The 22,897-nt window shown below is 35.3% G+C and overlaps 1 protein-coding gene and 3 long non-coding RNA genes across 6 annotated transcripts in view; 1 reads left to right on the top strand and 3 right to left on the bottom strand.

The window, feature by feature from the left end:
* The window catches only part of tyw1 (tRNA-yW synthesizing protein 1 homolog (S. cerevisiae)), a 134,123-nt gene that overhangs the window by 46,632 nt on the left and 64,594 nt on the right, over positions 1-22,897 (top strand). For 2 of the 3 annotated variants that reach the window (XM_073923137.1, NM_001077156.2), the window contains exon 11: positions 7,411-7,520. In XM_073923137.1, coding sequence (XP_073779238.1) covers positions 7,411-7,520 — 110 coding nt within the window. Of the gene's footprint in view, positions 1-7,410; positions 8,425-8,966; positions 9,170-22,897 lie in introns of those variants that run through there. The other variant, XR_012390533.1, reaches the window with a different exon arrangement.
* Positions 10,535-22,747, bottom strand: LOC141377808 (uncharacterized). The gene is made up of 2 exons (XR_012390727.1): positions 21,046-22,747; positions 10,535-11,019 (listed from the first exon to the last, which is right to left on the bottom strand). It is a non-coding gene; the product is annotated as an uncharacterized lncRNA (long non-coding RNA).
* On the bottom strand, positions 11,432-17,887 carry LOC141377807 (uncharacterized). The gene is made up of 3 exons (XR_012390725.1): positions 17,701-17,887; positions 17,325-17,436; positions 11,432-15,925 (listed from the first exon to the last, which is right to left on the bottom strand). It is a non-coding gene; the product is annotated as an uncharacterized lncRNA (long non-coding RNA).
* Positions 18,503-20,716, bottom strand: LOC137487736 (uncharacterized). Its single transcript, XR_012390726.1, has 3 exons — positions 19,585-20,716; positions 19,216-19,271; positions 18,503-18,678 (listed from the first exon to the last, which is right to left on the bottom strand). It is a non-coding gene; the product is annotated as an uncharacterized lncRNA (long non-coding RNA).

The raw sequence follows: 22,897 nt of genomic DNA, 5'->3' as shown, positions 1-22,897 counted from the left end.
ATTATTAAAACTGATATTCAGCAAAAGAGGGTATGTTTCTTATTTTCGCTGAAAATGAAAGGAGGCAGTTGTTATAGGCTCCGTTTTGTTATAAATATCCACACAGTGAAGATGATGCTCATACTGTATATGCAGCAAGATGCCTCAACATTTCTGCTGTCTGGTAAGTTGCTAATATCAAAATGAAAATAGGCAGTTCCTTAAATCATGTTTTCATTTTATTGTGGAGAAAGTGAAACAACGTAGCCAGGGTGATGTGAATGAATAAGTGTTATAAAGTTATCAAGTACACTGTTTCCTTTGAAGATTTACCCGTGTCCTCGGTAGTCTGTTTTCCTTATCAAACTGAGGAGGGGGAGACTGCAGCCTTGATCAAACTTGTAAGTCTGAACTTACAAGAAGAGGATGCAGGATTGAACTGTGTGTAACGTTTTGCTACTTAATATTAAGGAAAAGCCCCAATCAGATAGGCGAATGTCGGCAGCCCTGCCTCCGTTTTCAGATGTCTCCGTGTTCCCCCATCCACACTGAGACGGAGCTGCAGCGTTTCAGAATAAAAACGGCCTCTCCAGCGTTTCCAAAACACTCGGTTTTTGGCACTCGAAAACACCGGCGTAGTACAACCGTAGCAAAATGTATGCGTTTTAAAACGAAAATGCATTAGTGTAAACGGGGCCTCAGTCTTGTGGCTGTGCACACGCTGTCAGCTGTGAAGCCAAGTGAAAGTAAATCAGGTTTAAAATAAAAATGGAGACGCCTTAGAAAGCAAAACCAAAAACCTAATGCCGGACATTTTAGGAGATTTACAAACCTCGTACGGGTGCATTTTCCCTTTCCCTAAAAGGGACCCTCTATGTGTCTCTGCAGAGCACATGAGATTCTCTGTGGAAGTGTTGATTGTTCTCGCACACACACAACGAGAAGTAGGAAATGTGTATAGCGAGAGGAGATATTCCACTGGTTAATCGAAAGCGGTTGTTTGGCTATTGAGCAGATACAAAAAAGTGTAAAAGGATGATAATAATAACAAAATAAATGTCACCAAATATACTTGGGCGGCCGTTAATATACCTGGGTGGACCACTCAAGTAAAGTCTATGTGTGGGAAGCACAGTGTGAGCGCGTCTGTTACTGTCTCTGTTTACTCTGTTATTTAAAGCAGATTAAATGTGACCTATCAGTATGCAGGTGCATAGGGTTTTTATGATATAACTTTTGTATTTATTTGTTTTCTTCATTACATTTTCTTTGTTTTCTACATTTAAATGGTTCAAATTCAATTTTAGTAATAGATTAGTCTAAATTGACATAATAAAAATCATGAAATTGTAAAATTGGCAGTTCCAACGATACAATTTTACGTCTTTGACAATGGTATTTCTAGAAAATCCATTAATTGCATTTTCTTCTCAAAATTCTAGTTACTGTTAATTTAAACCATGCTTTTTTAAAAAAAAAAAACCCTATTATTATTGCTATTCTCGCTAACATTTGGGGGACGTTGACCTCGTTCTTAAACAACGATGATTTGCCATTGTGTGCACATTCACGTCACCACAGATACAGGGACACTGGAACATTTAAAACCCACGATTCATCAGCGGATCGCTCGTATGTCAACTTATAGACAAACCAGCTGATTAACGTGACTTTGAAACACTCCAGTGCTTGTTTATCTGTGGTTACACTCAGTAAACAGCTGTGAGTTTTGTGAACAGTCACAAGCAAGTCAGCGCTGTTTAAGAACAACAGCGCTCAAATGTTAGTGGGAAATGGATGTTTTTAAAATTTCAGTATCAATTGGTACCGAATTCCAGTATAGTCACAGCAATAATACAATATTAACTGTTTTTTTGCTGTCAATACATTTTATTTTTGCAAGACAAAAAGTTTTTGTACATAATTTTCAATGATTTGCTCTTAATAAAAAAAACTAAAACTAATGAAGGTTTGTTTAAAGTCTAATGGATTAACAGGAAAAATCAGTCCAAGGCACTTGAATGTGGAAAAAATTTGGAAAAATATAAAAAAAACCTTTATCCACATGGCTAATCCTTAAAACCTATGCGTTTCAGCAAAGAACTGCCTTCATAAGGGTAACCACCATCAGGTACATCTGGAGTTTCTTTTGAATGGTACAGTCTCATGATATCTAAACAATACTAAAATAATATATTAAACAAGGTCAACTCAACACTCATCATTAATTCAGCGTTTATAGAGGATAAGAAAATGTATATATAGTATAGTATATATAGAGTATAATGTACAAATGAATGCACATAAACATGCATGTACATATACATACATATAAATACATGTTCAGCAATATATAATGGAGGTCTATAGAACATATAAAAACAAAAAGAACAGAAAACTTCATGGCTTGAGAGAGATGCCTGCCTGGGAAGACAGCTGTGATGTCCATCTGAATGAATCAAAGGTGCAAAGGTACATCAGTTCCGATTCATAGTGACACTTGTGGAAAGAAGGTAGCATTCAATATTCCTGCCAGGTTTTATGTGAGGGGGAAGAAAGAGCTGTCAAAGAGCATCAGTGCTTCTCCTCTGAGGAGCAGACCTGTGTGATTTGCACGGCGAGTGACCCTTCAGTCCAGCACATCCGAGAGATCACTGAGATGGACATGATTTAAGGAGATGGTTCACCTCAAAAATGAAAATGTGCTGTTAATTTACACACCCTCAGGCCATCCAAGATATACGGCTTTTATCCAGTAGCGGATTAAAGAAGATTTTTTGCTTAATCTTCAAAGAGTTGCATTTTAATTTAATAATTAAACTAAACACACAAGTCTCTCAGTTTTTTTTTTTTTTAACTTGAATTAATTGTTAAAGATTTCCCAGGTTTGTAATGTAAATAATGTTTAGTTTGTTGCACTGTGCATTCATTTTCTTGTCGGCTTAGTCCCTTTAATCCGGGGTCGCCACAGCGGAATGAACAACCAACTTATCCAGCAAGTTTTTACAAAGCGGATGCCCTTCCATGCAGTACGAATAATGCAAAGATTTTACCTTTTTCTTTTTTTTTAGACAACAAACAAACAAAAGCCACTCTCAGACAGAGTGACCATTGGGTTATTCATCACCTCCCTAACTAAGGGCCTTCTCCCCCAGTCACTCAGCTTAGATGGCCGGCCAGCTCTAGGAAGAGTCCTGGTGTTTCCAGCCATCTTCCACTTATGGATGATGGAGGCCACTGTGTTCATTGGAACTTTCAGAGCAGCAGAAATTTTTCTGTAACCTTGCCCAGCCTTGTGCCTCGAGACAATCCTGTCTCGGATGTCTACAGACAATTCCTTTGTCTTTATGCTTGGTTTGTACAAGATTGATCAGTGGAAACAGAATGTACCTGAGCTCAATTTAGAGCCTCACAGTAAAGTCTGTAAATACTTATGTGATTTTTTTTATTTTTTACAAATTTTGCAACAATTTCAGTAATGTTTTTTTCACATTGTCATTATGGAGTATTGTGTGCAGAATTTTGAGGAAATAAATGAATTTAATCAATGGTTTATGCTAAGCTAAGCTAAAAGTGGTCCTGCCACTTAAGCCTGAGATAGGCTTTATACACTGGCGATCAAAAATAGAGAACAATTTAGAAATAATTGAACAATTCTGAAAAAATGTCATTTTTACTGCTCAGCAGTTGTAGGTTTTTTTGTCCCGCTTATACCATGCTACCAGAACATCTTTTTTCTCAAAATAACAATGGCATTTCAGTAAAAACATTATTTTGCCGAAAACACACTGATCAAAATTAGAGAAAAATTTCAGATACCTCCCAGTTATTGGTGTTAATCTGGCATCTGGTGCTAATTCCCTTGATTATCTGTCAACCCCTATTTACTTGGCAGCCTAATTTCCAGTTTCACTGACTCTGCAAGATGGTGGGCGGTTCTAAAGTGACTGAAAGCCTTCGGCAGCAGGTTGTCCAGATGAAGGCCAAAGGGATGACCCTATCAGCCATAGCAAGACAAATTGGTCGTTCTAAATCTGATTTCACGAATACTAAATCTTTACAACATCACAACTCATTCAAGTCCCTCAAGAAGGCTGTTCATCCACAGAAGAGATGACAGGATACTACGGAGAATCTCAATGGGCAATCGTTTTTACACTAAAGCTGGAACTTCTCACCAGTTCAGCACTGTACAGGGTAAAGATCTGTCTCGTCATACAGTCTCGATGTTTAAGAGCATTTGGACTAAAAGCCCACTCTGCAGTCACCAAACCTCTCATTAGCAGAAAGAATAAAAAGGCAAGAATAAGCTTTGCTGAGGAGCATGCTGTGTGGACAGAGGAGAACTGCTCCAAAGTTCACTTCAGCGATGAAAGCAAGTTTAATTTATTTGGGTCCGATGGGAAACATTATGTTCGGCGACAAACTGGAGAAAGAATGAACCCAAAGTGTATAAAAAAAGTCAGTAAAAAGTGGACGAGGAAGTGTCATGGTTTGGGGCATGTTTCTTGCAGCAGGAGTTGGGCCTCTACAGGTAAATGGCAGAGGGAATGCAAATGTTTATCAGAACCTTCTTCAACAACATATGGTTGCTTCCCTGTGTTCATTACCTAATCAGCCCGCAGTGTTCATGCAGGAAAATGTGCCATGTCACACAGCAAAACGGGTAAAGCAGTTCCTTGAAACTGAAAACATTGAAATAATGACATGGTCTGCCCAGAGTCCAGACCTCAACCCAATAGAGAACCTCTGGAAAATCTTTGCGACAAAGTTATGGCCAAGAAACCCATTACAGTCACTGAAATGTTGAGAAGACTGGAAGAAGAGTGGGCCAAAATCACACCAGAGCAGTGTGAGAGACTAGTGCTGTCTTGTGGCCACAGATGTGCTGAAGTCATTCAGAGCAGAGGCCTGTACACTTCCTACTAATTGCTGACTGTTGTAACCTTCAGAAAATTTTGCTGTAATTTTTTTCCATGCTACAGTCATTGTTGTTCTCTAATTTTGATCAGTGTGTTTTCTGCAAAATAATGTTTTTTGTTGAAATGCCTTTGTTATTTTGGGGAAAAGGTGTTCTGGTTGCATGGTATAGACGGGACAAAAAAAATCCTTCAACTGTTGAGCAGTGAAGATGACATTATTTCAGAATTGTTCAATTATTTATGAATTGTTCTCTAATTTTGATCGCCAGTGTATGTATATATGTATAATATATAGGTAAAACTCAACTGGTTAACGAGTTGTAAAATGCGCCTATTTCCGAAATATATGGAGTTTTTTTTAAGAACACCACTGAAAGTGTGACATGCACATCAGTCCATAAACCACTGTTATAAACTAAAGCATTTGGACAGGACAGACAGAGTGGGAGAGCTTTCAGTGCACACAATCCAACTTCTGTGTGTAGTTTGCGCAGCACTGTCAGATTAGCACAGCAGATTGAGCACGTCTCAGAGACTTTGTTCCTGCTGTAGAGAAATTCTGTCATTTTCAATCCAAAATTCTCATTGAATCAGCTGATTTTGAGGTGTTGTGGAACATAATGCAGAAAAATCGGCATCTTAAGACTGTTAGTGAACTCTATTTATATGAGCGGCGTATAGGATCTACTTGTTGGTGTTGTGGGTTGTTTTTTTTTGTGTTGTGCCGCTGGGACTCAAAGTTTTGATAATTACATTTTTCATCGTTGCCACAAGCTGTGCGAATCCTTAAATGCTGCAGAGTTAACGACATAATGCAAATAAATGTGGTAAGGATGTTTCGAAATTCATAAGGCATTCAGTCATCCACTCAGGGAGTGAAGGAAATATTGAACTTTGCATAAGAGGAGTAATTTGGTTAAAGTGGCACTAGAAATGATGAGTCTGAAGAGGCCTCTTCATGTGGATGGGTTTGTTATTTTAGGCAGCATCACTGGAATCTGAGCAAAGGCATTATAGGAAAAGCTCTTAAACTAATTTCAAACACTAGCTCTTCATTCACTCAACTTGAAAAATGGTTGTTTTTAATTTAGCTTTATCAGGACTTGCTATTTTATTGTCATTATCACTGTCTATATCGTAGGCCTCAAACTCAATTGCTAGAGGGCCGCAGCTCTGCACAGTTTTGCTTCAACCCTAATCAAACACAACTTATGCAACTAATTAAGACTTCTTTGGACACCTTGATCATTTGGATCAGCTGTGTTTTATTAAGGTTGGAGCAAAACTGTGCAGAGCTGTGGCCCTCCAGGGATTGAGTTTACCACCATTTTTATTATTATTTCAATCATATTTTTTTTGAAAATATTTTTAAAATGTTAGAGTAAAATAATAATTTCAAAAATAATTTCTAAATAATTTTAGTCAGACATGCTTTGGCTCCTCAAACATGCTCATGTTGGTTTTAAGTTTTTAAAAGATAAATATAGAGGTTTTTATTGCCAGACGTTTTAATCTCATGCTTTGGAAATAAATGGGTAATACAGACCTGATTAGTTAGGATGTTTACATATTACTTTATCTATTATTTTATACTATTGTAAACATTTTAAAAATGTTTTTACGGTAAAATTATATGCTTTCTGAAGCACAAATATAAGGTAGGAATAAGTCAGATTAGTAAGGTTAACATGAAATTGTTTACATTTGTTTACTTATTTACTTTAAATTACTTGGATTTAAGATCATTATCAGTATTCTTAATATTATTTGTTTAAAAAAAATTATATATTATGTATATATTAATTATATATATATTTTTATTTTATTTTTATTTTATTTATTTTTTTGTCTTTTTTTGCCTTTATTTGACAGGTCAGTAGGTTGACAGGAGATGAAGTAGGAGAGAGAGGGGGCTAGGCTGGGACTTGAACTTGGGACACCTGGAGCACTTTTGCACCATATTTTGGCACACTAACCACAGGGCTAGTTCGTTGACATTATTATTATTATTATTATTATTATTATTATTATTATTATTAGTAGTAGTAGTAGTAGTAGTAGTAGAAGTAGTGTTCACCATGAGTCAAGTTATTATTATTTTATTTCCTGTTTTCATTTGCTTTTTGAAACCTGTTTCTAATTAAAACTATTTAAAACAATTTCTTTTTTTTTTTTTTTACAACTATTTACTACTATTTTATCTTGCAACTAAAAACTAGTGTCCTAGTTGTTTAGGAGACACATTGGCAAATCTATATTGAAAATGTAGTTTGTGCACATCCTCGTCTGTACCCTTAGAGGAATAGAGTGGTATGACATCACATCCAGCGTTTTCTCATCTCCAGTTGCTATTTATGGCAGGGGACGGAAGTAAAACCACACTGACTGGCATTTGTGCCCTTTGCTGTGATGTGAGAGCTGTTGAAAGGGTTGCGGGATGCTAATGTGTGTCCGGTGGGGTGCAGGTGTTGTTCTGACAGGAACTGTCCTTTCTCATTCTCATTCACAGACACCACACCAACCCAGTGGGCACTGAGTGGCGCTGGAAAATGGACCCAGCTGAGAAGATTATTCAAGAGGCCATGGAGAACCACAGGAACATGATTCGCCAGTTCAGAGGTAAGAGGGTCACTGTCCATTACCTTCAAATCACCTCTCCTGAAGTCAAAATTAAACTTTGGTAACACTTTATTTAGATGGTCTATTTGAGTATTGAGTATATTGAGTATATTTGTGTAGACTGTCTGCTCAATATCTGTTGATACTGCTCCTTCAACAGACATTTAACTGACTATAAGAAACTTGACATGAAATAAGTACATGTCAACTTAAATTAGATTATAAAGAGACTGTTAGGTTGGGGTTAGTGTAAGTTAAATTCAACAAACAGACCATCAAAATAAAATGTGACCTAAACTTTTATTGAAAATGTGTATTCAATATGTTAGTTTTAAGGTTACCTATTGACCTTATTATTCACATACATGTGGACACAGCCATTGAAATTTGGCTCAGGATATTTGTCTTCCATTGGTTTTTAAACATTAGAAAGAGCTCACTATGCTGCTTGACTGTTACAGTCACACCCATAACACAATTAAGAGAAAACATAAATGGATCAGTCTAGAAGAATTTCTTAAAATATACAACATTATGATAACAAAGCATGGGAGAACTCAAGAAAAATAAATACGGCTTGAACACTGAAGAGAGCACAACTCCACGTCGGGATGGCTGCTCAAGCCTCTGCTTCCGGAGTGCTGCAGCGTGGGTTCTTATAAGCTTGCTGTCATGATCTGCAGGTTCAAAGAAATATACTTATTTTAAAACAAACAGGTAATGCAAAAACTGAAAATAAACAACCAAATACATTTAACATTGATGTTGCAAACTGATTTTTATGTAGTCCTGTAGTATGACTGTTTTCTGTTTTATTATTCCTAGTCATTTCTCTCATAGGCAACTGAATTGGAAGTTCTGAAACAATTGCAAGAATGAGCGCACTTCCGCATTGCAGAAAAAGGTCAATGAGCTAATGCACATTTAGAAGATCAATTTAGAAGATTTAAGCATTCAAAACATGCTGTTTCTCAGTTCAACAATCAAAAATGAGTGTTTTTTTAATCAAAATTAGAAAGAGCTTTATTGACAGTTATGTTCATCAGTGTTAGTTTTGACAGCAAATTTTGATTTAGTCTTAGACTTTTGACTAAAATTCCATTTTAGTTTTAGTCATATTTCATTGTTCTGAATCATTTTAGATTTTGTCAACTAAAACTACTGTAGTCTTATCATGATGTAATCGCATCAGGTTCTTTTCAATGTGTGTGTCTAATACATCACACAACAAGATTAATTCTGATTGGATATTTTTCAAAAAAACGTTCCCTAATCACTTTCTCGTCTCACTTGTAATAGTCTACGAAAATGTCAATATTATTTTATGTAGTTGTTGTCATCATCACTTAAATTTTATTTAGTTTTCATTAGTAGAAACTTGTTCATCAGGACAATTATGATGAAATTTTTTCCATCAACAAAATTAACATTTATGTTCCCACATAGGAGGAATTTGTGTCTACAGTGCAACAGAATGACAGAGACAGGACAAAGAACAGATTATACATTTAAAAAAAGGAGTTAACAGTGAATGCACATATTCAAATTCACAACATATGTAAAGGTATATTAATACATAGAACGTTATATGTGTAGCTGTTATGTGCTAATAGGCATGTAATGTATGTTGTGTGTATATGTGTTTAAAAAGTAGTAATGTTTGTTTCACAATTACTATCATCAAAAAATCACTTTGAATTTAAGTTTGCCTTAGGATCTGTTGCCCAATTGAATTCTCTCTAGTATCATAAGTGTCCCTCCCCCTACAAAATGAGGTGCAAATTTGTATCCTATTTACATGCAACAGAGCATTCATGCAGATGTTTCCTCTAAACGAGCAAATATAAGAAAATAACTTGCATTTATCAGTCGTACCAATGATTGGAGGAACCCAATAGTCAGGATGCTTCTCTACGCATTAACACACACACACACACACACACACACACACACACACACACACACACACACACACACACACACACACACACACACACACACACACACACACACACAAACACACATGTTTGTTTTTGTGAAAAGTGGGGACATTACATTGGTTTCCATTTATTTTATACTGTCCAAACCATATATTGTATTGCCCTCACCCCACCCCACCCCTAAACCAAACCTCACAGGAGACTGTGTGCAGCTTTACTCTCTGATTAAACTCATTCTGTAGGATTTATAGGCGTTTTGAGAAACGAGGACATCACCAATGTCCTCATATTTCACCTCCTTTTTGTAATACATGTGTCATACCCATGTCATTATACAGATTTGTGTTCTAATATGTCACAAAAACATGTACACACACAGACACACACACATACAAGGAGATTTGTTTAACCAGTTAAACTCCGCGGACGTCCGTGACATCATAGACGTTCACTTTAAGATTTAAGGAGCTAGCATTGCACCAGACCCTCTTAAGTGGTTTCGTTTGAAGGTGTAGAATCTATATTTTATGCACATACTGTATGCAGCACTTTTTTTTTTTTTTTTCTACTGTACAAAAGTTATTTACACGGAAATACACAGTATTTTGGATACCCGAGCAAGGTATTTTACATTGGTTTATTTTCATATTTTTCATATGACACATGTACAAGTTATAGCTCTAATGAAAGCTCTTGCCGGTGCTCATACGGTTCTAGCATTCTTTTTACTGAACTATATTCACATATCAAACAGTTGCTGAATGAATAGCTGTGTTTTTCCATGGTGCAGAAGTGAAAACAATACATTTATGAACACTAAGCAGCCCTAGATAGCACAGACAGCTGTCATCTCTTACCTTATGCTGTGTGCTTCAGGGTCATTTCTCCTCTGTTTTTGAGGTGATAGGCATAAGTAATCCTTTTATATGTCTGACGTGGTCCAAACACAGTGAATTATGTTTAATCAAACAAAAGAATCGTGAAATATGAAAACAATGATCGAGCCCTGTGGCTTGTATAACACCTCTCATCAGTTGGAATACAATAACTTTTGCATAAATAATGGTAGAGACATTTTTCTTTTTTCCTATAATTACAGACATGTGCAGGAACCACCAAAATTAATTACAGCACCCTAGACCACACAGAACCTAAAAGGTACACTTTCAAATTTGAGTTTATAAAAAAAATACAAAAATCACCTCTTTTTTTAGGTGTTTATTATAACACAGACAAAATATAAAGTTATTTTAAACACTTTCAATAGTGTTTTATGAAAATTCAAAGGGTTTTCTTTAAAATGATACCAAACTTTTGCATTTACACCTCTGCATGTGGATTTGGTAAGCTTTTAAATTTGGGTAGGCAAAATCCAGGCGGAAATCCCAAAATAACAGTAGAGTTTAACTCGTTAATTCTGTTGTATGAAAGTACAATTTTCTTAAAGAGCCCCTATTATGGGTTTTAGAAAATGATCTTCCATGTAGTGTGTAACACGGCTCTAAGTGAAGTGAAATATACAGCTAAGGCTTAAATCTGAAAGTGCACCATGTTTAAAACTACACTGTAAACGATTTCTTGTTAAATTAACAGTAAGTTACTGGCAACAATTATCCAGTAGCTGCTGTATTTCATAAAACAGTAACATTACTGTAATACTAATTACATTAGTATTAAATGTACTGTAAAATGTAATACATCATTTTACTGTTGTTGATTTTTACTGTAACACTAATTACAGTAGTGGTGCACATACTGCAAAACTGAAAACAGTATTTTATTGTACATTTTTACCATGAAGAACTACGGTATTTTAATGTTACTTTCATTATTACTGTATAGTATTTTACAGTTATTAAATGTTATTTTATTTTATACTTTATACTTTATAATGGGTAAAAAATGTTCAAAAATTGCACAAGTGTTATTTTAACTGTTCAAGACGTACAAGAAAAATAAAAAAACTGAAACTTTAACTTCACAATAAAGGTTTATTGTGTAAACCATGCTAAAACAGTAGCAATAATTCAATATAACAGAGCAACAGAACACTAATGAACAATTGATCATTAAAACCAGTTGTTGTAAAAAAAATCAATGAATGAGTGAAAAAGAAGAGAGAACCCAGTCCAGGAGACTCGAAACAAGCAGAATTCCTTTATTGAGACGTGTTGGTTAATCTGCAGTCATACAGCGTCTTTAAGATGTGTCTGCAAGAGCCTACTAGCGGTCCGCAGTCTGCAAGTTCTTTCACAAGTCTCTCACAAGTCTGCAAAAAGTCTGAATTAGTCTGAATTAAGACAAAGATTTCATGGCTATATTGTGTTCTTAGGAGGAGGGGATATAGCTAAACAAAGTATGCAAATTAAGGGTTGTGGTCGGCAGGGTAAACTGCTTCTCAGGTCTAATCTCATCATGTTCTGGAGACAGAAACCGCCTGACCATTTGATCGAAAAGAGAAAACAATAGACACCCCATGCTGTGAAACTGACAATTTGCATTACTTTGGCTTAGCCTGTGATCAGACAGACAAAAGGTTAATGTCCCTCCTAGCTGGGATGTTAATGAAATTATATAATTAAAAACCAGAGAATATAACTTTTCAGTTATACGTAGATTATTGTTCATTTGGAATTAGTTGATAGAAATTTATATTTCCACAGTTCCCCCTTTGAGAGTTATTTAAAAACTCTCACAAAAAAATCTAAATTTATAAGCCTTCCTAAATCCATTCAATGGCTTCTGTTTGATAACAGAAGCCCCATCTTCTAGTCATGTAACTTGAAAAGTTACAGGCACATTTAACTTATTCTGTGTCATTTCAATATCTACGTAGATGTAAGTGTAGATTTCTAAACTGTTCACACGTTTATGACAATCAGTTGTAATGTCATAAATCCTACATGATGACACAAAAAAAAAATCATGTAGTTAAACTGTAGATCTTCTGAAAGTCCATGGCTTGTGAATAGTGTTCAGTCTTTTGTGAGGTGTGTTTCTTGTGGTTCTTCTCCAGTACAGAGTTGATCTGATGACTTCCTGTCATTCCTGGATCTCCGTTGTGATGCTCTGGTTTAGAGTGTTTCCTGAGAAGATGCAGTGTTTGTGTTTACCTGCACACAAGAAAACAAGGAAACAGCAGACCAGCAGTATTCATGCATAGACTTGTATGATCATACAGTTCATGTGTCTAGTTATTCAGGTGATCGTATAGTGGTTGTGTTAAGTTGGTGATCGTATAGTGTTGTGTATTTTCTGTCTCCTAATCTTAAAGTCATGACACCTATAAAACAGTGAGGTGAGGATGAATGGGGAAAAAGGGAGTCTTCACCACAGGGTGCGGCCCCTGAAGCCTGTTGCTTTCAGTTCTGCCCTGGGCTCCTCACTGGTTTGTGTGTCCTGTTCTGTCCCTGAGTGTGGTGGGCAAACTTTAAAATGTGTGACACAAACTATCATTCAATAAATATCAGTCCTATCAGACATCATAACATTGAATGGGTAGTGATTGAAAATATGTGTTAAAACACATTCAAGGCTGTAAGTGGACTTAAGCAGAGTTCCCTAATACAAAGGAAGAAGTTTCCTTTGTGTCTTTTTACAAAGAGTCTTTCATCTTAATTGTAAATGAACTGGGACATTAAGCACTTACAGCCAAAAAATGGTTAGCATCTTTGTGGACAGCTCAATGGATTTAGTGATGAGGGGAGGGGTATGTTGAGGGCATTTAGCAAACTGTTCAGAAGTTGATTTACCCTGTTCATCTCTTTAAAGTTCTTTTTATTCTTTCTACACTCCCTCATCCAATGTCCTTTTTTTCCACAGTAATGACAACAGATATTTTTTCTAAGACATTTGTGATTTGATGTCTTTTCTGTGTTGACCTTAGTGGCGGCTGCTTCAAATCTGACTCTGTCTTTGATGTAAGAGTCTCTTTCCCACAAAGCTAAACTGTTCAGATTATTTCTGAGAGTGGTGGAAGACCAGGTGATATTAAGAAATGGCAAAGCTTGTCTGTATTCAGTTGCAAGGCCATCTGACCAGATGCGGACTAGGGGTCCCTTATCATCTAGCACACTGTCCGAATTATCAGCTAATCCACTGTAAGTTATGGCGGATTGACAAAATCTCTCAGTGAATTCATTCACAGATTCATCTTTCCTTTGCACACAACAAGTCACTTTTGACCAGTCAATCTTTGGGCCAACAATGTTCTTTAGAGCTTTCAAAACACCCTCTCTCAAATCATCCTTACTGGCATGTTGTAATTTAGAGGTCACAGTATGCTCAAAACTGTTGAATTCAGATTCAGTGAGAATTTGAGACATTAGCTGGGTGACTTCTGTTAATGACATGTCATAAAGACGCATTTTGCTGATTAGTGCTCTGCTAAACTCTGCAAAATTTGTGCGTGCTGATGGTAAGCTTTGAGATAATCTGTCTATTTCTCTAGGTCCTAGTGTTCTGGAAACTGTTTGAATTTGAACAACAGAAGTGTTGTTGTGTGAACTCTCAGTTCTCTTTGATCTTCTGGCACCACAAACCTCCACTGAACCTATGAGCAAATCACTATCTGATTGGATGGAAATGTCTGTTTCAGAGACAGTTTGTAAGGCAGGATGTTTGTTATCAGGATGACTAATCTCCTCAATGTCAGTTTTTGATTTCTTGAGGTTCAGTTGTTTTGTTAATGAAGTTATCTTAGCATGAAGCTCTTGGATCTGTTTTTCTAATTCTGATTTAGCTTGAGCTTGTTGTTTAGCTCGAGATAAACTGAATTCTCTGTAGCAGCAGATAATGCCTTTTACATTGTTTTTGCGAATGCATGCATCGAGCACTTTCTTGCATTCATCTAATGTCCAAACATCATCTGGGTCAATGCTAAATTTCTTTGTCAAATTTAGTCTGACTGACTCTGTTATTGAGTCCATGTGCTGTCGTAGCAGCGATTTGAAATCCTGATCTGACAATAAAGGAGTTTTTAAACTACCTTTTTCAGTTGTAGTGATCAGTCTTGTATTCTGTCTGAACATTTTGTGAGCTTATTATCACAAAGTAAAAATACTAAAACTTTTCAGATGAAAGTGTAGTAATTTCTTCTCTGGCGAAACAGAGGGTAACAATATTAGCACATGTTGCTAAAACTTCCTGCCTGAACAAGAGATAACATCAGTTAGCTTGTATAGCTAAACTTAAACTTCTCTGGTTGAACAGAGGGAAAACGAAATAAAAGAAAAGAAAATAGCGCATAAGGCTTAACTTCTCTGAAGAGAGGATAACTTTTTAAAAGAAAATAGCACGTAAGGCTTTACTTCTCTGTCTGAACAGAGGATAAACTGTTACTTCTCTATTGAAATAGAGAATAACTTTTTGTTAAACAAACCCTGCAGCTGTTTGTTAACTTTTCTCTGATGAAGCAGAGAATAACCATGTGTATAGACTGGTCTGTATGGTTCTTTTGATAGAGTGAAACTCACCAAATCGAGGTTGAGCTGAAAAGATTCAGTCTGGAGTGATCTGATCTTTGTATTCAGGTAGCTTTAATGTTCATCAGGGTTGCAGTCAGCAAATAGTTGAGAATTTGTGACGTCCGCTGAGTGACTTCAAATTGCCGTTGAGCTGAAGATTCCGTCTGAAGAAGTTTCCTTGATCTTGAAGGTTCAAGTTGAATTCCAGGTGGATTTCAGTCTTTTGTGGCAAATTGTTGAGAATTTGAGGATTTCAGTCTCTATCCGGGTCACGGCACCAAGTTGTTGTAAAAAAAAAAAATAAAGAGTGAAAAAGAGGGAAGAACCCAGTCCAGGAGACTCGAAACAAGCAGAATTCCTTTATTGAGACGTGTTGGTTAATCTGCAGTCATACAGCGTCTTTAAGATGTGTCTGCAAGAGCCTACTAGCGGTCCGCAGTCTGCAAGTTCTTTCACAAGTCTCTCACAAGTCTGCAAAAAGTCTGAATTAGTCTGAATTAAGACAAAGATTTCATGGCTATATTGTGTTCTTAGGAGGAGGGGATATAGCTAAACAAAGTATGCAAATTAAGGGTTGTGGTCGGCAGGGTAAACTGCTTCTCAGGTCTAATCTCATCATGTTCTGGAGACAGAAACCGCCTGACCATTTGATCGAAAAGAGAAAACAATAGACACCCCATGCTGTGAAACTGACAATTTGCATTACTTTGGCTTAGCCTGTGATCAGACAGACAAAAGGTTAATGTCCCTCCTAGCTGGGATGTTAATGAAATTATATAATTAAAAACCAGAGAATATAACTTTTCAGTTATACGTAGATTATTGTTCATTTGGAATTAGTTGATAGAAATTTATATTTCCACACAGTCAACAATGAATGCATCAAAAATTATTACAATTTTTAAAAAGGTGAGAATACTGCTACAAGACAGGAAATGATGATGAAGGCCAAATGATGTGGAAAGGGACAGTGAAAAAGGGCAGCAACATGATGATGATCCTGCAAAAATGACAAGCAAAATCAATCACTGATGTAAAACTAATCATCCCTTAAACCATTTAATTCATTCAGAAACGAAACACTGCACTGCTGTTTAAATATATATTTGTATATTGAATATTGATATATATATATATATATATATATATATATATATATATATATATATATATATATATATATATTAATATATATATATATTGATATATATATATATATATATATATATATATATATATATATATATATATATATATATATATATATATATATATATTGATTGATATATATATATATATATATATATATATATATATATATATATATATATATATATATATATATATATATATATATATATCAATATATATATATATATATATATATATATATATATATATATATATATATATATATATATATATCAATATATATATATATATATATATATATATATATATATATATATATATATATATATATATATATCATCAGTTATATAAAACAGTTTTTTATTTGTTTTTGTTGGTGAAATACAGTTTGTTGTCAATTCACAATTACACTAACGTTAATGGGGAAAAGATCAGTGGGCATTGTTCTTGAAGATCGCTAGTCAGGTGTCCACACAGGTGTGTAAAAAATAAAGTCTCATCTTAACTTAATGTCCGACTCTGTATAGCTTGAATATCTGATTCCATGATCACACTACTAGTGCTTCCACGGATTTAAGAGGGGTGAACACAGTTCATTCTGACTTTAAAAGGCTACATATTTAAAATTAAATAAATAAAATAATCTAATTTACCGTGACTAATGTTAATTAAATACTTTAAGGCTTTTAACACGTATAAATCCACTTCTAACTTACAGACAAGATTGCGTTAGAGAACATGAAAGCTGTCGGTGATTTTTAAAAAAAATAATGCTTATGATAAGTTACTGATATTTGGTTTGCATAAAACAAAGTAATTACTAAGCATTCATTTTTGGCAAAATCTGCAGAGAGGCTCAGCGACACGAGGAAATGTGTTAAAGTTGAGCAGAGAACTAAAGAGCAGTCTAGCCTACTTCATGAAATGTTTGTGGTAATATTCTGCTGTCAATTCATATTACTGTATTTCAATATGCAGCAGTGATGGCATGTCAGCGAGACTAATAAACATTTTATCGAGTCATTTCATACAACTTATTTATTTATTTATTTTTTATACGAACACCTCTCCGGTGACATTTCCTCAAACTAAATCATCATAACGTTACTGTGCACAGCATCAGTAAAACGTTTAGAATAATTTAAATACTTAATTTTTTAAAACAGTCACTGCTGATTACAAACTAACATTAAAGCTAAGCTTACAGAAATCCTGTATGCATGACAATATAAAGATGTATTACTCACTGATGTCGAAGCACTTCCAGGTCATCAGAGATGTAGACAGGACAGAATATGTGCTATCAAATGAGCTCTGGTGCAGCCTTTGTTGGACATTAAGGTAGTATGTTCACCCACACTGTAAGAAACAAAAACAGAAACAATTTATTAAAATGTGAGGGATAGTAAACATGTTTGGTCTACAGAGAGAAGAAAATGTTTACTTTAAGCATTGATCCTAATGAATCTATTTCTCAACTACATTTAACCTTATCACGGAAACAGCATTTTTGAGCTTTTAGACCAGGGGTGCTCAACCTTGTTTGCTTTAAATTAGAATTAAAACAATAAATCTCTATGTCAAATAAAATACTTCAGATCTAAATAAAGCAGGTGTTTTTACCTAAAGGTTCCTTCCCTCCAGTTATTTTTTCTTCAAATCCCTCCACATCTGTGCTTTATTCGGTTCTTGTTTTAAGAGTAACTGGTGTCGCATTCCAGGTCCATCACAATCTGGGCTAGAAGGACAATATGACAAAAGACAAGACACATATAAATAAAAGTCTCAGAATAAAATATTTAAAGGAATAGTTTACTATTTTGCCACTATTTACTCCACGTGTTTTAAACTAGTTTGAATTTCTGTTAAACACTAAAGCAGATATTTTTAAGAGTGTTAGTAACCAGTAATTATTGACATCCATATTTGAACCAAATATCTTTAAAAAATACGAGTTTGTGTTCAACGGAACAAAATAAATATATAACTATTTTGAAACAAGTGGAGGATGCCAAATATGCTATTATTTTCATTTTTGGGTGAACTGTCCCTTCAATTCAAGTGTCAAGCAATAGTCATAAAAACTGATGTGTCGCTTGAGGAAAACTAAATCAAGTACCTTCTGTGAACAAGCAGAATCATTATGCCATTGTATTCAGTGATTCTCTTTTACATTTTCCCACTATGAAACGATAGCTTCAACATGCAATCCATGTTAAGACAAAAATGAATAGCATAAAATAACATATTGAACTAAACTTACAGTTTCCAGGCTGTTTGAAAAAACAAACAAACACATATGCCCAGTAAAATTGCTAATAAACACAAAGACAACAGTTATAGAAAAAAATGTTTGTCTAATATTTACTCAGCACTTGGTAGGCAAATACAACAAACAGCCATAGTTTTAACACCAGATTTTTTTATCTTAGGAACTGCTGGAAGAAGAAAAAGAGGTTGTACATGAAACTTCTCAAAACAAATCTGTGAACAACTTGACATTTAAAAATCTAATCAAAATGAGGAAGACATCAACATTACCTTGAATAATCAAGTGAGGAGTGATTGGTAGCATCAGTTTTTCAACATCAATTACTGTAGCTGAAAAACAGATAAATATAATTAGAGTAAAATAAGACTTAACATTAATTAATCTAAATCTATGGTACAACCATACCAATCTGTACGGGGTTAAAATACATTTGTACACAAATCATTCCCTGACCCCATCAATTTCTCTTAGAATAGGATGGATATATATATATATATATATATATATATATATATATATATATATATATATATATATATATATATATATATATATATATATATGGCTTATATCTGTGTACTCAGAACGTACACTCACCTCAGGTACACCTAAACACCAAAAATTAAATGTACAAACACTATACATCAAGCTCGTTAACATTATTGAGAAATAGACAATTAATATGTATTTTGTTAATATTAACTTTAGCTTAAAATAATTCAACTGCATTTAATTTTCAGCTCCATTTAATAAAACAGTTAAGACTAATTTCATTATGAGTTTAGTTTAAATAACTAACTTACAGTTGAAAAATTTTACCATAATGATAGCTTAGTCATAATGACTATGTGAAGACCAGAGCTTACCTTAACGGTAAACGTTTAACTTTTCATGGTGACTTCGCCTTCATCTCAGTGTTGTGCTGAAATAGAGAATTTATTAATGCAGTTACAATAAGTTAAAGTTATGTTTTTTCAGGTAACTTAGCGTATGGTCAAAAACTCACTCAAGATAAACTCACTGTATCTAATACCTCGCAAACACTACAATTACCGCCTGGCGTCAGTTATTTCTTGTTTAAAATACCATTTGTTAACGGACAGCGTGACATAACATAAGAACCTAACGTTACAACTAATGTCACTTGGTTAATTATTTTAAATTACACACTCAATACACAGAAATATATACAAAACAATCCTTCAACGGACAGAATCTGACTTTAAAACACTTACCGAGGATGAATTCGCTGGATGAAAGACGACAGGTGAATTTCTAATTAGAAGAGCCGTTGCCTGCAGGTCGAGTTGTGTCCGTTCGGTTCTATGAATCGGCTCCTTAGTGAACAGTAAAGATTTGAATCCGCCTAAAACCGATTCCATTTTGTATATGATTCATTACTATTTCGTAATACTGCTTGGCCACACGCATTTATACACTAATTATACACTAATTGCATATTGCTGAATGTGCTTGTAAACACGTGTGATCAAATAATTCCCGAGCAAACGGTTCAATACGATTCAGAGTCGCTCGAGTGCTGAACCGAACCAGTGCAAACGTGATATTGATTACAATATAGTAACATTGTTTTTTATTCACTTTACCAGCGAAATTATTACATATATCTGACCTTGACAATAAGAATAAAGTTCGTTTGAAGTGTTTTGAGAATTAATATTTTTTTTCTCCCAGAATTCATTTCACATCAACAAGCAAATGGTAATGGCAGATGAGAAAGCCCAGCTAATATTATAAATATTGCGTTTAATATGTCACAAAATGAAATTTTAACAGTGTTTCATGCGAGAATGTAGTTCTTACAAACTCAAATCTGTGGTTTATTTATAGATATCATGTGTAAATTTTAAGCGTGCTTTGCCGATAGCGGAGATTCTGACCTCCAGGGTGTCCATCATCACTCATGTATCCGGCGAAACGAGGTTATAATCGGCTAGACATGTGAGACTTGCCCCGGTCTTAGATGGCTCTATAATGAATGTGTTATGAAATTTAGTTTTAACCGTTTTTCATGCGGGAATGTAGTTGTTTTAAACTCAAGTCTGTGGTTTATTTATAGAGATGGTGCGTATTTTAAAATATTGTTTTGAAAATGCGGAGATGTGACCTCCATGGTGACGGGTGCCCAATCCTCATGAATCCGTCTAAAGCAGGCTGGTCATTCTGACATTTAAGCTGACTTTGGTTTCATGAATCAATTACTTTTGTTCCAGTTTACGTTTTGGTTAAGCACAAAGTTATGTTGATTAAAAATGATTTAATATTTTCATGTTAACCTTATAAAATTAAGGTGCAGTACACCCAAAAATGGAAAACCAGGGGACAGTTTTATGCACTGAACAGTCTGAAGAAACTGGTTAGTTTATTTTTCTTCACAAAATACTTAAAAAAAAATAAAATAAACATAATAATAATAATATAAAGTGTGTGTAGAGTTTTTCATGGTCATTTGCAGTACTGTATTTAGATGCACAGTAACTGATTTTTCCCCCAAATTCATTGTAAAATCTGCAGTAGCATACTGTTAATCATGTTCACAGTATGGAAATGTTGAGAATACATTATCATGCTGTGAAAACAGCAATATATACAGTAACACACTGTGCACAGCTTATACAGTAAACAACTGTTGAGAAATGCAGTATAATACCGTGAAAACAACAGAAATAGTTTACAGTGTATTGATACATCTATGAAAAAGTCGACTTACAGTGGTTTAAATTAATCACCTTGGTAAAGAGTCTTTAGCTGTGTTGGCGTGACATCGATACGGAACTCAAGCCCTTCCCATTTGGTGCGTACACAGACCAATAAAATTGAAACCCCCGGCCCGGCCCCGCCCACAAACACTGTACAAGGAAAAAAAGGAAGACAAACACTGTAGCAGATCCTGGTTGAAGCAAGTCGCATAGACGCTGTGCTCTGAAGTGTGAGGGGAAGTTAGTGTTACTTTCCCTACCCAAAGATAAGGCTGTGAGGCGTCAGTGGTTGAAGTTAATTCATTCATTCATTTTCTTGTCGACTTAGTCCCTTTATTAATCCGGGGTCGCCACAGCGGAATGAACCACCAACTTATCCAGCACGTTTTTACGCAGCAGATGCCCTTCCAGCTGCAACCCATCTCTGGGAACATCCACACACACTCATTCACTATGGACAATTTAGCCTACCCAATTCACCTGTACCGCATGTCTTTGGAATGTGGGGGAAACTGGAGCACCTGGAGGAAACTTGTGCGAACGCAGGGAGAACATGCAAACTCCACACAGAAACGCCAACTGAGCCGAGGCTCGAAACAGCGACCCAGCGACCTTCTTGCTGTGAGGCGAACGTGCTACCCACTGCGCCACTGCGTCGCCTTGGTTGAAGTTTAGTTTTGCAAAAATATCTGAGCATTATAGCCCCAGCATTTTTTTGATGAGTGCTTCGGCAATCTACATGCTTACAGCGTGGGATTCATTGCCCATTTGTTAAAGGAAGGATCAGAAAAGACTATTAATGTATAGGACTTTTTCAGAGCTTGACAGGAACTTTACAGTACAGTTTATTCCTCCGTTTCACAAGTGTAAGTAAGTGCTATTAAAATGGTTGCATCCTTGTTTACTCTAGCTTGCAAATTATGTATTTAATTGTGTTTTGTTACATGTAATCGCTTGTAGTGTATCTGGTTAACTCTTTATATTCTCATATTGCCTCTAAAACCACGTTGAAAACGGGAAGTGTGCCTCTTTGTTTACGGATTTAAATGTGTTTGTGTGCTTGCGTACCACTGCTGATTGTCATTGCTATGGCCACCATCAGCTCGTCCTACACACGTGGGCGGTCAAGGTTCAAAATAGTTCAGCTTTTGCCACTGTGTGGATTAATACTGGATGTGTGTCATGGTTAAGAATAAAGCAATATGCTGGTGTTAAACTGCATTGCTTTAATGCACTCCTACATTGGGCTCACACTTGCACACTGCACTCTGACTACTTCAACAATGTTGGTATGCTGTGGTGGGCAATTCTTTCTGTCTCACGCTGAACCCAGTCTACCAATCACAACAGACTGGGACATCGACCGATCAGCGCAGATTAGCATCTTGCTAACAAGGGGTTTGGGAACAAATGAATCCCTGAACGAATCATACAGGAGTCAATGGGATAATTAGGTAAAAATAACTGCTTATTATAAGACAATATAAGTGTTTTTGTTCTTTGCTTGCTTATCAGTCTGTTGTTTGAGACCCCAAAACCAAAAAATATGACCTTATTTAGTGGATAATAGGGGCTCTTTAAGTAAAATGCATAGATTAGCAAATTAACTGCTATCAGTAACAATCACATATACACACATACAAGAGAAAGAAGAAATAGAAAGCAATAAAAACATTACAAAAGAAACAAAAAAAAAAATCTAAGAAAAAAAAGGGAATATAAATAAGCAATGGCCACATGATTAATATTGATAATTAAAGTAGTGTGTGAGGGGAAGGGATGACCGGCTTTTTATCTCTAATTAATTGTTGTTTGAAATAATTTTTGC

This window comes from Danio rerio, chromosome 15 (genome assembly GCF_049306965.1).
Source record: "Danio rerio strain Tuebingen ecotype United States chromosome 15, GRCz12tu, whole genome shotgun sequence".
Lineage (NCBI taxonomy): Eukaryota > Metazoa > Chordata > Actinopteri > Cypriniformes > Danionidae > Danio > Danio rerio.
Note: the sequence above shows the minus strand (reverse complement) of the source record. Positions and strands in the feature narration are given on the sequence as shown.